A 16,886-nucleotide genomic window follows, 5' to 3' on the forward strand; every position below is an offset into this window, starting at 1 on the left:
ATCATGAACACTTGGACCAGCAAATCCTGAATTTGTACATTAGAAAGGCCGGGAGAGGGGAGTCTCCTATCTTTCAAACTATAGAGCTGCAATTCCTTCTGTTCCACCTCTGAAAAGTATATATTTTTTCTAAACACTGCCTATCCTACTTTACTCCATCTAAATGGGCAAATTTATTCTCACAAAGTAGGGCTGCTCAGTAGAAAACCAACAACTCAAAAGCATCAAGTCTTTATTTTCAGATACACACAAACAGCATTCACCAAGCTTAGAAAACTCTAGCTTATTTAGAGAGGAAATGTTTCAGTGTACATGAAGATCAGATACCAAAATTATATCATCTTTCTTTTTCTCCTTTTCCCTACGTGTTCCCTTTCCTAGCAAAAAAAAAAATAGGGGTGGCTAGGTGGTGTAGTGGATAAAGCACCAGCCTTGGAGTCAAGAGTACCTGGGTTCAAATCCCGTCTCAGACACTTAATAATTATCTAGCTGTGTGGCCTTGGGCAAGCCACTTAACCCCATTTGCCTTACAAAAACCTAAAAAAAACCCAAAAAAAATCTACATTCTTTAAAAAAGTCAGTATCATCCCAGTTTTAAAGATGTAAAAACAGAGGTAGGACAAGATATAGTAAAGATAAGCAATGCAACTAAAAATAGGATGCACAATTATGAACTAAGACTCAATAAGTTAACCACCTTTCAGTGGAGGCCAGACTGTCCCTGCATTTATATAATTCTTCTAATCAACAATAAATACTTCTTGAGTGCTGACTCTACATTCAGTAGACCTGAAACAAAACTGGATGTAGTTTGTAAGAGAGTGAGTTTCCCATCATTAGAGGAATTCAAGCAGAAGCTAGGTTTATAGAGGAGATTCCTGCATTGAGTAAGAGACTGAATTAGATGGCCTCTAACAAGAGTCCTTTCCAAGTCTAATGCTATAACTTCCATGAAGTTCCGTTGGAAGGAATTTTCCATTCAAGACAATCTAGTAAGAGCCAAGTCATTTGATATTCCTTAAACAATTGTCGATCTTGTATCAGTATGACCCACAGAATATGGAAAAAAAAGTTTCTTTCTTTTGAGAATTAAATTGAAAAACTCACTGTGGCCAACTGCCTTTAAGAGTAGATTCCAAACAAGGGACAGGAAGACATACCACTAATGTTTATTCAGCAACTTTTCCTAGGTTGTTTGACAGATGTTTCTTCAAAAAACAAATCAGAGAACTTTGAAAAATGAGCAAATGAGATTTTAAGAACACAGACAACCCCCATAAATTCACACCATAAAATATTTATTAAGAAACAATATGTTTTTTCTTCAAATTGTAAAAACATCTTAGTTAAGAATCTTTTTTTGAAATTTTAAAATCATACCAGATGCCAACATAGTCTTACATTATCCATGACATATATATAAAACATGTAAAATACCACACTTCACAAAACTTCAATTAACAATCAGAATCTTATGTCTCCACCAGCTAATAAAATAATTTCCACATACTTAACTTACTTTTTTTTTTAATACGTAAACAATATACAAAGAGATTCACCTGAATTTCATAAATCAGAGCAGGGGTCCTTATCTGGGTATGTGCAATGAATGGAGTGCTTCCTGCAGAGAGACTGAAAGAGAGGAAAACACAAAAAATGCCTAGCTTCCTTACTGAATAAAGATAGCATATTTGTAAACCTTTCTCTTGATATGACAAGAGTTCTTGATGACCAGGGGGGAATAAAGTTAGCCATGTCAGAGATGTTTCACTGAAGATTATGTATCTGTCCATTCCCCTACAGATGCTAGATACTCCTATTCTGGCCAAAGGTCCTAAGTCTGTGGTATAAATTTTCCCCAGCAGTTGGATCATGGCAGAAAAATCCTATTAAGTAAATTTGTAGCTCTTTGTAATCTGTGTTGATATAAACAGTAAATCATTCTCATCAGGTCTAGGCAGAAATATTGACCCTCCTTTTCATCTACAGCTGCAATGCACTCACTACTATCCAAGAATTCAGCCTCTGAAAACCCAAGCAGAATGAAATACTGAGGCAGACAAGTTTCCATAGCAAAAAAGTAACCCAGAATGGCAGCAACTGATTTTTTTTAAGTGAAAGCATAAAATTATCATTAAGATGAACAACCAAGTCTTGCACCTTATTAGATGCTATGGTAAAGTCAGATTAAAATACAATCAGGAAGAGAGTTCATGGTTTTATTGCTATTTAACCCTTCTTTAATCTTCTTAAGATTAAAAAATAACCACGGAGTCCTTCCTTGGTAAAGCCTCTATACCATATTTCAATGAAGGGTAAATTTTTTTGTACATTAAAGACCATTTTGTCATAAGATTATTACATAAATAAAGGAACTTTTCACAATCACAGAACTAGACAAAAATACATAATTTTACATTGAAACTAAGATGTGCCTAGGAAATGCTGAGATCCAATGGACAGTTTCAGATGGAAAACAGGTTTTTCGTTTATTTATGATTGCATTATATTGTTTTCCACTGCCAATGTGATTGTCTATAAAATAGTCAAGGAAAAAAGAGGAAACAAATATTATGATCTTGTACAGTTAAGGAGTGGGAGTGAGGAGAAAAAGAAACCACCTTACTCTGTCAACTTACAAAATTCTTTTGACTACTATATCTAAAGGGCACTTGAAGACTCAAACATTTCTCTTACACACACACACACGCACACACACGCACGCGCGCACGCTCATGTGCACGTGCATACACACAGAGCTATCAAAAAATGCATGTACACCTTCATCATAATCCTTTTTTTCCCATTAAAAATCATGCACTGGAATGAAACATATCTGGAAATGCTAATTGAGATACTGTCATAGAGTTTGAAGCAAATGAACCCATCAAAAAAAGAAATGTTTTCCATAAAAATGCTGTCCAACATTCAAGGACTTCCATTTAGAAAAATCTTTAAAGGGACTGTTTGTGGATTCATTCCCAAGTATTTCTTGCCTGTTCATCTTAGGTCCGTGGGTTTACACAGTCACTGCTGGGTACATCTTCTGTTCACTATTGGTATGGGGATAAGGAGACTGGATTTGCCTGTACCCAGTCTGCAGACCATCCAGGAAGGGTGGCACAGGTGTCATGGGCATGGAGTCATGTTGCACCGTGTAGCCCACATACTGGGGGTGCAGGTATTGTCCTTGGTGGGGTACAATCTGGGTAGCCTGCTGACAGTTCAAGACGGAGAAATTCGTTGGCATGTTGACATATACATTATTCATGGTCCCTTCCGGCAAGCAGCAGTTGGTCTGTGACCTCGTAGGGGGAGCTCTGGCACCTGAATTGGCACTAGAACTGGAGCTGGCAGCGGTGCTTGATTGACGGGAGGAGGATCCACGAGAAGTGCTGGCACTTGGAATCATGGGAATTGTTTCCATCAATCGATTACCTCCAGGGGCTCTGCTCTGCTGTGGTTCCTGCTTGGGCCGCAAGCATCTGCAGCAGCATGCAGCCACCAAAGATCCCAAGATGATAAAGGCAACGAATACGGATCCCACGATGAGAAACGGCACATAGATAGGCACTAAAGAAAGTAATATAGACAGAAAACGATAATTTCTCTCAAATAATGTCTACACAATCCTAACAATGAAATCTGGGTAAGATTTGGATATCACAGGTTGTACAGTGGATAGAGCACCAGCCCTGGAGTCAGAAGGTCCTGAGTTCAAATCCAGTCTCAGACATTAATTACCTAGCTGTGTACTAAGTCACTTAACCCCACTGCCGTGCCCCCCCCCAAAAAATCTGGATATCACTTGTTAGCTTAAGAGCTGTCCGTTCTTTCTGACTTTTTATTTCCTTCTTGACCCCTAAGATGTCTGGGCCTGAACTTGGGGCTATGGAATTAAGGTTTATAACAAAGACAAATTTAAAAAAATAAACATCAAAATAGTTTAGATAGACATCTCCCATTCCCTAAAATGAGTATCCGGGGTGTGAAAGATCTGTTCAGGTTAACAGAAAGCATGAATTACAGAATAATTCTAAAGAAATATAATTTGAAGGGACAGGTAAGTGGCACAGTGGCTAGAGCACTGGCCCTGGAGTCAGGAGGACCTGAGTTCAAATGTGACCTCAGATACTCAATAACTGCCTAGCTGTGTGACCTTCCGAAAGTCACTCAAACTCGATTGCCTTAAATTTAAAAAAAAAAAAGAAATATAATTTTATTGCCTTCAAGTATACAAAGAGAACAAATCCTCAGGACTAATCAAACAATGAATAAGTATGTATATGTATAGTGAGGGATATGTATAGTATGGTGCTGCTAGGTAGCACAGTGGACAGTGTGCTGGACCTGGAAGGATCCAAGTTCAAATCCAACCTCAGACACTAGCTATGTGACCTGGGTCAATCATTTAACTTTATTTGCCTCACATTCTCACCTGTAAAATAAGATGGGGAAGGAAATGGCAAACTCCTCCATGCCAAGAAAACCCCAAGGGGAGTCATAGGCAGCTGGGCAAGATTGAAAATAACAGTAAGTCTGAGGATTTAAATCATTAAAAAGTCTATTCTCTTTAGTAGAGTAAGTATGTCTCCTGTAATCTTTTTAACACTATTTGGATAGCAAAGTTTTTCACTGATAGGGTAAAAGTTAACTTTAAGTGCAGTCAATCATTACAACTTCTGAATGAGAAAGCTGAAATTTAGGAAATCTTTATTGCAATAGAGATGGACAGAAATAGAAAAATCACAAATCTTCTTGGTCAGTCTTAGAAGACTTCCTTGATATACCAAACTTGGAGAGTGGCACTAAATTATGGGAGGGCTGCAATAGCCCATGACAGGCTGCAAAGCAAGAGTGACAGGCTCTTCCAGGCAAAAGACAAAAAAGCATGGGGGAAAAAAACTACATCAAAGAAAAGTAAATAGTTTAAGAGGAATAGAAAGAGAACTAAGTAGACAGAAGGCCAAGGCAGCATAAGAGTGGACTGATAACAGAATTGGTAAACCCAAATTTAAAACACTGGGGGAAATCACAGGGAGTTCCCAGAAAATGGAAGGAATGTATCATAACATAAAGCAATCAATAGCAATTCTGACAAGTTTGATTTATTCTGCCCATAAAATAACTTCTGAAACCAGGATTTGGGTTTAAAACAAACATTAAGGATCAGGTTTTTTCTTTCTTTTTTAATCCTTTTCCCAAGCAGTCAATCTTTTAGAAATCCTGAAATACTGGAACTATTCATCAATTGTTCTTCATGTGGAAAATACGAGATGTTCAAAAGAGATGCATGCAAATGGGGAGGAAAAAAAATCTTGATTGAGTCTGTCTACTGAGTTCCTCTAGTATTTATCTGAATCACTCAATACTTATCTCATATTGTAGTCATTTATAGACATGATCTCTCTATGAAATTATACACTCCTCAAGAGCAGGGACTGTCTTTTATATTTATTTATATTTCTCTACAACACCTTGCTCATAGTATGAGCTAAATAAACATTGAATGAGTGAAATTCCTTGGCACTGAGGGGACAAACCAAATTCTCTCAAATTGAGCAATGCTTCTAAATAGGTTCTTTATGACTTTTGAAATACCTAGAGTCAAAGATATTAAAATATAACACCTTGTGGATTCACCTAGACCTAAGCTTGATCTTCATGATATAAATTAGCCAAAAAGGATGGTTTCTTGAGGTCTAACAGGTGCTGAAGAGTTAGCTAAGCCACAATTGTCCAAGAATAAACCTGTTCTAGTTGAGAGTCAGCCAGAATTAGCCATGTTTTGTAGCAACAAGCTAGGCTTTTTTTTTAATCTTCTTTAAATTTGTGTGTTCTTCTAAAGAAATCTAGCCTTAAATATTACTAAAAGGTTGAAAATTGACTATATCCACAAATATACACCACACACACACACACACACACACACACAAACACCCCTACACATTTTCCTAAGGTCTTTTCATAGGCCATGCAATGTTACTTACTTTAAAAAATAATAATTGTTCACTTTCAAGGAATTTTAATTGGACTTGCATATGGGCATGCAGGGATAATTAATCCAGCGCTCCCATGAGTCCTGGTACCATTTAATTAGACAAGATAGGGCAGCAAGAGTGTGAAATAAATTTATTGAAGCATAATTTTTTCTTAGAACAAAGCTTTTATAAAATGAAAGTCCCCCAAATGCACATGTCAGCATCTTTATATTTTTGACACGCTTTCAAATTTCATGTGGAGTCATGAAGCATTTGTTGTGCAGGGATTTGTCCCAAGGGATCTCCTTTATATTTTTTTTTTCTTTTACTATTAAACTAAGCTCTGCAGACTTGTAAATATCAGACCATGGCTTTGGCACATTCCTTAACGCTTTATTACCACACACACACACACAGAAAAAGAGGGGGAGAGAGAGAGAGAGAGAGAGAGAGAGAGAGAGAGAGAAGCTGAGTTGGCACTTTGAATCAAGTTTTTTTCCCCAGAATTATACTCTTCTCTGCTCCCTTCAGACAGGAGGCAGAACAATGGTTAGTAGCATGTGTAATAAAATGCTTGATTGAAAAAGCAGCAAAGTTTAAAGGAGCTCTCTCTGCTCTTCCTCTGGCCCAGGAGAGAACTCTGTAAACATCTATGACTCTCATAACCCAAGAACATCTCGGACAGCTCAGCCTCCGGTGTGGTCAAGATGCCGACACAGGATGGGGCCGATGGGCAGCCTGAAACGGAGGGGACTCTACATTTCCTTGTTAAAAAATAAATTGTCCAGCTTCGTGGAAAGCGAGTTCACCTTGCCGGAGCCTTGGATGCCGCCTGACCTCCGCCCTCTAGAATATTCTGTCCACAGAACTCTATCCCACTCACTGAAAGATATCCTTTCAGGAAGGTGAACCTGGGATAAACTGAAGGAGAGGGAAGAATATCTCAGAAGAGATTTTAAAAGGAAATTTTTTTTCACAGTCAAAGAGACAGAGTCCGACATGTACCGCAGGGTGTGGGAGAAGCCGGCTGGGCATCTGACGCCACCCAGACTCGGCTTCAGGCGCAGGTGCCAGCGCCAGGAGGAAAGGGAGTGGGTGCTGCATAACGTGGGAGCCCCGGGGCCGGGGCAGGGAGGAGCCAGGCTGGAGGAACTTGAGATTTCTGTCCCACCTCATGGTCCCAGGTCCCATTCATGCCCCGAGTGAAGCGGCACCCCATCCAAGGAGGAACGACCTGCCCCGGGGCCAGCCCTGCGGGCGGGGAGGCCCGGCGGGTCCCGTCGGGGAGTGGGGGTGGCACAGGGCCCGGGCTGGGAGGGGCCTCCGCCTCATGCCCGGTGGGAGGGAGGCAGCGCTGGCCGGCCCCCCGCCGGGCCGTCCCCCCCCGCCGGGCCGTCCCTGTGCCCCCGCCCGGCCCCCGCCGGGCCGTCCCTGTGCCCCCGCCGGGCCGTCCCTGTGCCCCCGCCGGCCGTCCCTGTGCCCCCGCCGGGCCGTCCCTGTGCCCCCGCCCGGCCTACCTGCGGCGCCGTCCGGGCCGTCCCTGTCCCCGCGGCCCGGCTCGCCCGCCTGCTGCCGGTCGTTGTCGCAGCCGCCCTGGTCCAGGCGCGCGTCGGCGCTGGCGCAGCAGTAGCGCAGGGCGCAGCTGCCGCAGCAGATGGTGGCGTCGCCGCCGTCGAAGCGCTCGGGGCACTGGAAGCCGCCGCGCCACGCGCCCTGCGCGTCCGTCCAGCCGTGGCAGTACTCGCCGCTGGCCCGCGCCCCCGCCGCCAGCAGCGCCGCCAGCAGCAGCTGCAGCAGGGCCGGGGCCGCCGCGCCGCCCGGGGCGGAGGGGGACGGGGGCGGCGCCGGGCGCGCGCCCCGCATGGCACCGCGGCTCCCGGGGCGCCCCGGCCGGAGGGCCGCTAGGGCATGGCGCCCGCGGGCCGGCGGCGCGGCTCTCAGGGGGCTCCCCGGGCGGGCGTCCGCTCCATGGGCGCCCCGGGGCCGCGCCCGTCGGCCAGGCCCCCCCCCCCCGCGGCACGGGCGCGCGTGGGCACACGCGTGCGGCCCGAGGCTCACCCGCGCGGGCTCGGCCCCTGCCCGGGCGCCGCCCCGAGGGCGCGGGGCAGCAGAGCGCGGCCGCGGGCGCGGGCCAGCCTGGCGCCCGCCTCTGGCCGGGGCCCGCAGCGCCGAGCCCACACGGCCGCTCGCGGCGCTCGGGCTTCCTCCCTGGCGCCCCGCGGCCCCGCCGCCGCCTCCGCTCCCGCCGCCGCAGCGCTGCCACTGGGCTGGCGCGGCGGCCCGGCCGCGCTCTTATTATAGGCGGCGGGCTGCCCCCGGCGCGCATGCGCGGCGGGGAGCCCCTCTCCGCCCCCCGCTCGCGGGAAGGAGCCCGGGGCTCCCCAGGAGCGGGGGGCCGCCGGCGAGAGCCCGAGGGCCGGCCGCAGGGCGCACCGCGGGGCGGCCCCCGGCCCGGGGCCGCGTCTGAGCGTGGGGGCTGTTACACCCCACCGAGGTTCTCTAGTGGGACCAGTGTAAAATGCCGCAGACCTTGGCCACGGGACCTCGGCCCAGGAGCCCCTGACTCTCTCGGCCCCCCAGTTTCCTCGTCTGTAAAATCAAGGGGCTCTGCTAAATAACCCCCCCTTTTTTTTTTTAGGTTTTTGCAAGGCAAATAGGATTAAGGTGACTTGCCAAGGCCACACAGCTAGGTCATTATTAAGTGTCTGAGACAGGATTGGGACCCAGGTGCTCCTGACTCCAGGGTCGGTGCTACTTAGCCTCCCCATCGTCCTTCATTTTTTTTTAGGTGTTTTTTTTTTTGCAAGGAAAATGGGGTTAAGTGGCTTGCCCAAGGCCACACAGCTAGGGCATTTTTAAGTGTCTGAGGCCAGATTTGAACCCAGGGACTCCTGACTCCGGGCCGGTGCTTCATCCACTGCGCCACCTAGCCAACCCCTAAATAATGTCATTTGAAAAGTCTCTTCGAGCTCCCTGATTCAATGTTACTCAGAAAACGTGGCTATTTGATTTGGAGGCAAAAGGCAGAATTCCCTTTCACAGAACCCTCCAGATAACTCCTTTATCACAATAGGGAACTAAGCAATATAAGACTTTTACCCCACCTAGAAAGTCCATTCTCTTCCTAAAATTTGAAATTGAGACTAATCACCATAAATAATAGGTCGCCTTGATGTGGCGTTCTTACATAATTTCTTTTACCAAATAAATATTAAAAAAATTTTAAACTTTTTTTTTTTGAAAGCTTGGAGTTCTAAATTCCTCTTCTTCCTCCATGATAAGCAATCCAAGATTGCAAAACATTTCCATATTATTTTGTACAAAAAAACTAATAAAGTGAAATATATTTTTAATCAATGTTTTAAATTTTGCAAAGCGTTTATACTTTTTTGATATTCAAACAACCCTGTGAGGTAGATGCTAGTCAAATCGAGTCAAGAAGCACATGTGCCCACTCTCTGCCAGACTATATGATAAACAATCAGGACTTTAAAGAAAGGCAAAAAAATCCCTTCTCTTTAGGAACTCACAGCTAAATGATCAAAACAACACACAGCAACTATGTTCAAGTAAAATATGAACAAATAGATATGCACAGCTATAGATATAGATATAATAAATTGGAGATAATCACAGAAGGAAGGCACTAAAATTAACAATGATAAGGAAAGACTATCTTTAAAAACTGGGATTTTCATTGGGAATTGAAGGAAGCCAACAAAACCAGGAGAAAGAAATGAGGGAGAGCAGTTATTCCCTTCCATATCAACTTTCCCCGTATCAGTTTTGTTTTATTGAGAATCAGCATAAAATTAAATAGGAATATTAGGAGAGCTTGGAAGTCCCAGATGACAATCAGAAGGCCAGCAGATAACTCAGAAATACTTTAGAAACTCAGAAATGCAAAAAAAAAAAAATATAGAGTATCAACCCAAAGTGATATGTATAATATCAACCCAAATTTTATAATAAAGTACCATAAGCACCCTATAAAAGAAAAAAATTCAGACTTCTCTGGTATAAAGGGCTCTTACAAGCATGGAAAGTCAATGTCGCTTCATCACAAAGTATGGGGTTATGAGTAATGTATAAAATGACTGGAAAAGAAGGAGGTGGTTGGGTCATGATGGGTTTTAAAAACCAAACATGATTTTATATTTGATACTAGAGGAAATAAGGAGCCACCAGAGTTTATTGAATAGGAGAGAAGGGGTGACATGATTGAATCTTCATTTTAGGAAGTCATTTTGAGGCAGAACAGCCTAGCCAGCTCAAGTCCTAGCCTTGCAAGACACCCCACAGTTACTTCTATCAAAGGCTAGATACAGATTGAAGGACTGGCCATCTGAGCTCCTGAGCCAGGGGTCTGCGGGGCCCAGGTAGGGAGCCCCAGGTGAGAGCTGCAGGTGAGAGGGGAGCAGAGGACAGCACCTCTGCATCCCACATCCACTGCAGAGCCCCCAGAGCCACAGACACCCAGCCCTTGACCTCCGCCCCGCCCCCAGCCCAGCTTTCTCACTCCTACATTAGAAGGAATGGAGCCCCAGGAGAGCACCATCCAGTACAGCAGATGGAATAACAACCAGGACAAGGTCAGCATGACTGTGTCAGTCTCAGAGAGCTCGGGCTGTGAGCACATCTGTACCAAACTCTGCACTGGGAAGCTGGGCATCGCCATGAAGGTGGTAAGTGAATTCATTCTGTTCTGGGAATCTTCATATTTGGCTGTGTTACCAGATACTACATCCACAAGTGCAAATAGCCTGAGTCTGCTGAATACCTTTTCCAGGAGCCCTCCAATACCCCAAAAACTCTTACTTCTCAGCTTAGATCACCAAGGCTGGCCTCTGGGGGCACATTTACCAATAGATATAGAAATGCAAACACACAGGGACAGATAGATGCATTCAGAGTCTCAGAGAGGCAACATTACCAGAGTGACAGATACACACACTGAAACAGATGCTGGACAGAAGAAGAGACAATTGTACATGGAGACACAGATTCACAAGAAAGACAGATATACACTAACACTGACCTACATGCAAATCTCTCTTCTCTGTCCCAGAATAAAACTCCACATTCAACCTAGGGAGAGTTATTACACTCATTTGCTAAGAACTCAGCACTGCATCTCCCATTAATTCCTTCCTTGGTCACCACGGTGTTCTTCTTCACATAGCAGATGATCTCTCCTTCAGCTCACCCTCCCAGAGAGAGTTACTACAACATGTATGGTTCAAATCCCAACTCTTTCAGTTATGTATGAGCATAAGAAAATTGGAAAAATCATTATCTCTGGGCCTCAGTTTCTTCAACTGTAAGATGAGACCAAATGGTTTTGAAGGTCCTGTCCATCTGTAAATTTTTGTTTCTGTGATAATGATTCAATATGGAATTCCAGCAAAGCCAAAAATTTTTCCTTGGGGTCAGCAGGGAAATTTACAACCTTACCCCACTAAAATCCATTGTTGAAGTTTTAAGTTCCCTCTCTGAGCTCACAGGCTTACAGTTGTGCCACTGGCCACCCCCCTAATAATATTTATGTGTCTGTAGGGGGTAGGGGTGGGGTTTTGTGTTAGCTTTTCAGCTCAGGAGCCATTGTAAGAGGTTTTCTTTTTAAAGTTATTCCTTTGCTCCCTCCCCTGGATTTGCCCTTAGTTGCTGCACTATGTCCCAGAGGATTCAATCCCCTGACCTGTCCTGAAGGGAAAAACCCCCCAGTGATCTGAATTAGGGATCAGATATTTCTGATGGCCCCTAGTCACAGATGTCACAAAGCCTCTCACAAAGCCAGGAGAAAACAGTCCCCATCCTGATCCATGACCTTACCCAAGAAGCAGAGGCTGAACCATGGAAGACTGAGGTGTTCTGAGGGTTGAGCCCCCAGCCTTCATCCCTCAACCCCAGCCCTTCCCATGCCTTTCCAGAGAGGCAGAATATAATGGAAAAGAAGGTGGGGGGAAAGCCTAGACTAGAAGGATTCTAATTAAATAGCCACTTTCTTGTGGTATGACCTCAAAAAAAAAGTCACTTTGATAATTGAAGAAGGATGAGGCAAGAGGACCCACAAGGAGCCTATTGTAAATAATCCAGGCATGAGGTGACAAAGGCCTGCTCAGGGTGTTGGTTATTTCAGAGGAAAAGAGGACATAGAGGAGAGATGTTTTTAAGGTAGGAACCCTAGGAGTTGGCAACAGATTGGATAAGAAGGGTGAGAGAGATGTGTATGACCACTAGATTGCAAGCTCATATATTGGGAGGATGAAGATATCCTCAATATATAGTAAAGAGAAGTTAGGAAGGGGGGAAGGTGCTTGGGGGAGGGGAGGAAAATAATTTGCAAATTAGAAAACTTGGAGTTCTGGGAAGATGATTTACTTGCCCAAGGTCACACAGCTAGTTAAATGTCAGATAGTGTTCTTTCTGACTCTAAGACAAGGGTACTACACTTCCTCTAAATAAAGGTAATTTAAATTTATTATATTTTATCCTCTGAACTGTCATTGATGATTGCAATGCTAAAGAAGCCCCAATGAACATAAGCACCAATATGATAAAATGTCAAAATTTGGTTGCCTGGAAAAATTCATCATTATTGTACATCAGTTCCATGATGGCATTCTTGCTTGGGTTCTGGAGAGTGGATGATCTTCTTGGGAAGATACTGAAGATCACCTGGCAGGAGGAAAATGCTGAGGTCCTTTCTCAGGCTAAACTGCCAAGCATTCAAATATTATTACAGAGAGTGCAGTTACGATGAGCTGGGCATTTTGTTGGAAAGCCAGGTGTTTGCTTGCCAAAAAGACTATTTTATGGAGAACTCACACAGGGCAATTGCTCACTGCAGAGTTAGAAGAAGCAATACAGGAACACTTTGAAGGTCTCTCAAGAATTTTGGAATTGATTGTGCAGCATGGAAAACACTGGCACAAGACCACCCAGCATGGTGTCCCCTAATCATAGAGGATGCTGTGTTCTATGAGCAAGGCAGAATTGAAGAAGCTTAAAAGAAATATGAGATACATAAGTTTAGAGTAAGCACTCCAAATGTTCATATGGACTATTTATGGGGGACCTGAGGTAGAGCATTCCAAACTCGTATTGGTCTGATCAGCCACAGTTGGACACTGTAATTTGTCTTTAACATAGTGATGCCATTTTGGTCTTCTTGGATAATATAGCACAAGAACCAACTAACTTCCATCTCTACAATTTGGAGCCCAGCACACAAGGTCCAATTTACATGGACCTTGACCTTCCTCTTGCTTCCCTGACACTTGCACCTGAAACTAAGCTTAATCTCCTCAAATTTTTCATGAGACTTTGGCTAGAACTCCATTGTATTTGCTATTTTCAGCCTTATCATACTTATTTATGTGTCTTTTTATCCCTTCAGTGAGTTCCCCCGGAACAGAAACTATGTTGCATCTCTTTATATCTCCCTCAATACCTAGCAATAGTACATTGCATATACTTATCACTTAATAAATACATCTTGAATTGTATACAAAATAAAAAAGTGGGTTTTTTTTATATTGAACCGAATGAAACTTAATTATAATGGAATGTCATGAGGATGTTAAAGAAATTGTTGATGTAGTGGATAAAAGGCTGTGGGCCTAGAGTCAGGAATACTTCTTGAGTTCAAATCCAGCCTCAGGCACTTACTAGCTATGTGGTGGCCCTGGGCAAGTCACTTAGCCCTATTTATCTCAGTTTCCTCATCTGTAAAGTGAGTAGGAAAAGAAAATAGCAGGACACTCTGGGACCTTTACCCAAGTAAACCCCAAAAGGGGGCCATAAAGAGTCATGACTGAAAAATAACTAAATGGGGCAGCTAGGTGGCGCAGTGGATGAAGCACCGGCCCTGGAGTCAGGAGTACCTGGGTTCAAATAATAATTAACTAGCTGTGTGGCCTTGGGAAAGCCACTTAACCCCATTTACCTTGCAAAAACTTAAAAAAAATAACCTAGAGAAAAAAAAAGTCTGGGGACTCATGGTGGGGAGAGGACAGGGATGATTTAAATAGCACTTAGCATTTAGATTTGACAGTTTTCTTCAAGTATTTTCTGGGTCATTAAGAAGATAGTAATTAGTCTTATGGAAAGAGAAACTGGGAGCTGTGGAAAGAAGTTGACAAGAGGCAGATTTAGGATAGCTGTAATTATTTCCAACAATTAGAGTCGTTCAAAGGTCAATGGAATAGCTCAAGAGGTAGTGGATTTTCCCTCCTTAGATATCTTCAAGTAAAGTCAGGATGACTGCTTTACAGTTGTGATGGAGATGAATTCCTATTAAAGTTTGGGTTGGACTAGATGTTAAACTGGGAGCTAGGGATACACATGTAAAGAATGCAACAATCCCTCCTCTCAAGGAGCTTTCATTCTAACGGGAGACACAAGAAGGAAGGATGGAAAAAGGTATTTATTAAGCATCTACTGTGTGTTGGGCATTATGCTAACTACTTTGCAAGTACTGTCTCACCTGATCCTCACAATAATCCTGGAAGGTATTATTATAGTTATTTTTGTTTTTTTGTTATTGTTATTATATTCCACTTGAGGAAACTGAGACAGACAGGTTAAGGGGCCTGAATCAGGTTATCATTATTAATTATATTTATTTTTATTATATTCCACTTGAGGAAACTGAGTCAGCCTGAGGTTAAGGGACTGATTCAAGGTCACACAGATAGAAAGTGTTTGAGGTAGAATTTACATTCAGATCTCCCTGACTCAGGATCTAACATTCTATTCATTTTCTTTTAGCTGTATAATGAGTATATCCACAATAAATGCAAGAATAAAAACAAAGTAGATAACAGCAAAGTAGCCAGAGAACACAGACATGGTTATTGGAAAGGGAGAAGGATCAGGAAAGATTTCATATAGAAAATGATGCTTAAATTGAGTCTTGGAGGAAGGTGCTAAGAGGCCAAGGTGAAAAGGAAACACATCCCCAGGAGAACAAATACAAAGGCATGGAAACTAGAGATAGGATGCCACACAGGTATTAAGGGAGAAGGTTGGCTTGAATGGGTCAAAGAGGGCAGGAGAGGGAGTTAATGCACAATGAGGCTGGAAAGATTGGTTGGAACCAGGTTGCAAAGGACTTTAAAATTTTATTCTAGATGTAATAGGGAGTCATTCAAATTTATTAAGTAGGGAAGTAATATGTTCAGATCTGTGATTTCCTTGAGAAAAATCATTTTGGCAGTTAAGCATAGGACAGACTATAATGGAGAAAGACTAGAGGCAGAAAGCCATTGCAATAATCTGAGGAACAAATGATGGATAACTATGCTAAGTAAAGTGTCTGCATAAGTAAAATGAGTCAGATAGTAGAGACTCATTAGAGAATTGACAACTGGTAAGGTAAGTGGGGAGAGGAAAGAAAAGGAGTAAGCAATACTATAGACAAAGATTACAAGCCTAGCAGCCTGGGAGAATGGTGATTTCTTCAACAGAAATAGGAAAATTCGGAAGAGGGAGAAGATTTGAGGAGGAGGTGAATTTCAAATGTCTCTCAACATCTAGTTTTAAATAGCTAAAAAAATAGCTGATGGTGTGAGATTGTAACTTGAGAACCTGGAGTAAATTAAAAAGATTGGTAGACATCTGCATGGAGATGATTCTCAAAGACATGGGAACTGATGAGTCACCCAGAGAGACTGGAGAAAAAGTGAAGAACCTTGGAGAACATTGTTAATGAGGAGGTATGGGCTGGATCAAGGATTAGCCAGCAAACAAGAATGAAGAGTGGACAGACAGGTAGGAGGAGAACCAGGTCAGAGTCATGTCACAAAAACTCAACAGGGAGAGAGTACTAGAAGGAAAGCTTGAAGATTCTATTATAATTTTACCTTTCATTATTTTGTCTATTGTGTATGTCAGGGAAAGGGGTGTAGGTGGCAGGTGACAGACTCAAAAGGATTAGATATATGATTTATGAAAAGCATAAGAATTTAAAATTAGAAGAGCTCTTCATATGACCAATGAGAAAACTGAGGACTAGTGAGGTTAAATAACATAAAAGATCATATGGGTAACAAACAGCATTGTTCAGGAGATTTCCATTGTGAAAATTCCCTTTTCTAACTAGAGAGATGCCAGGAAGGACAAGATGTGAAGAGATTTGCTCAAGGTCACACTGTCAGTGTCAAAAAAGAGGACTTGAACTAAGGTCTTCCTCTCTCAAATGCCTCTGGTCCTCTATTCACAATGCCAATGGTCTCCTGTGCCTGACTATAATTTATAAAATACTACTGAAATAACAAAAATAATACCTAACAGATCCTCTCTTGTATGGGTAGAGAAACTCATATAAATAATGAAACAATTACTTGTGAGCTTGCTAAATGGTTGTTCTTACAGATCAGATGATGGTAACATTATTTCATCTAGTTTTCAAGAAGTTTTTAGGGATTGTGGCATGTCTACAAATTTAACATGGTACATGTCATCTCCAAACCAGACATTAATGTGTTAGAGAGCAGATTTCCTCACTGTTCATTCATTTCATTCTCCTTTAAAAATAAGATGGTTATTGCAAATTTACATTTTGTTTACCAGAAAGACTTCTTTTTAAGTTAAAATGTTTTCAGTGCCAAATGAAACTTCAAACCCAAACAAATGTGTTAATTTACATTTCTTTTGATTTTGTCTTGCGGTTCCCAAACCTCATCTGAATAAAACTGGTTATAAAAATTCAAAAAATCTTTCTAGTTTCTTTTGAGTTTTTCAATTTTCTCCCTCATTTCTTGTTCCTGTAATGAAGTTATGCTCTAACTTCCAGGAAAGTAATTTACTCCTACATTCTTTATTTTCAAATTCAGTTTCTTTGATCTAACCCTTAACTTTATGGAAATTGTGTGTATTCTTTCAAACACAACACACACACAC

General features: G+C 42.7%; 1 protein-coding gene across 1 annotated transcript; it reads right to left on the bottom strand.

The window, feature by feature from the left end:
- Window positions 1–363: 363 nt before the first annotated feature.
- On the bottom strand, window positions 364–7,844 carry SHISA2 (shisa family member 2). The gene is made up of 2 exons (XM_074213285.1): window positions 7,499–7,844; window positions 364–3,573 (listed from the first exon to the last, which is right to left on the bottom strand). Exons 1-2 carry the CDS (start codon window positions 7,842–7,844, stop codon window positions 3,020–3,022), a joined length of 900 nt encoding a protein of 299 aa, XP_074069386.1. The 3' UTR covers window positions 364–3,019.
- Window positions 7,845–16,886: the final 9,042 nt, after the last annotated feature.

Source organism: Macrotis lagotis, chromosome 1 (assembly GCF_037893015.1).
Source record: "Macrotis lagotis isolate mMagLag1 chromosome 1, bilby.v1.9.chrom.fasta, whole genome shotgun sequence".
Taxonomy (NCBI): Eukaryota; Metazoa; Chordata; class Mammalia; order Peramelemorphia; family Peramelidae; genus Macrotis; species Macrotis lagotis.

What these genes read in the sequence shown, in the direction of transcription:
- SHISA2 (XM_074213285.1), bottom strand. Translation starts at nt 7,844, where the DNA reads ATGCGGGGCGCGCGCCCGGCGCCGCCCCCGTCCCCCTCCGCCCCGGGC. An exon ending in CGGCCCGGACGGCGCCGCAG is followed by an intron (nt 3,574 to 7,498) that starts GTAGGCCGGGCG and finishes TACTTTCTTTAG; the next exon opens with TGCCTATCTATGTGCCGTTT.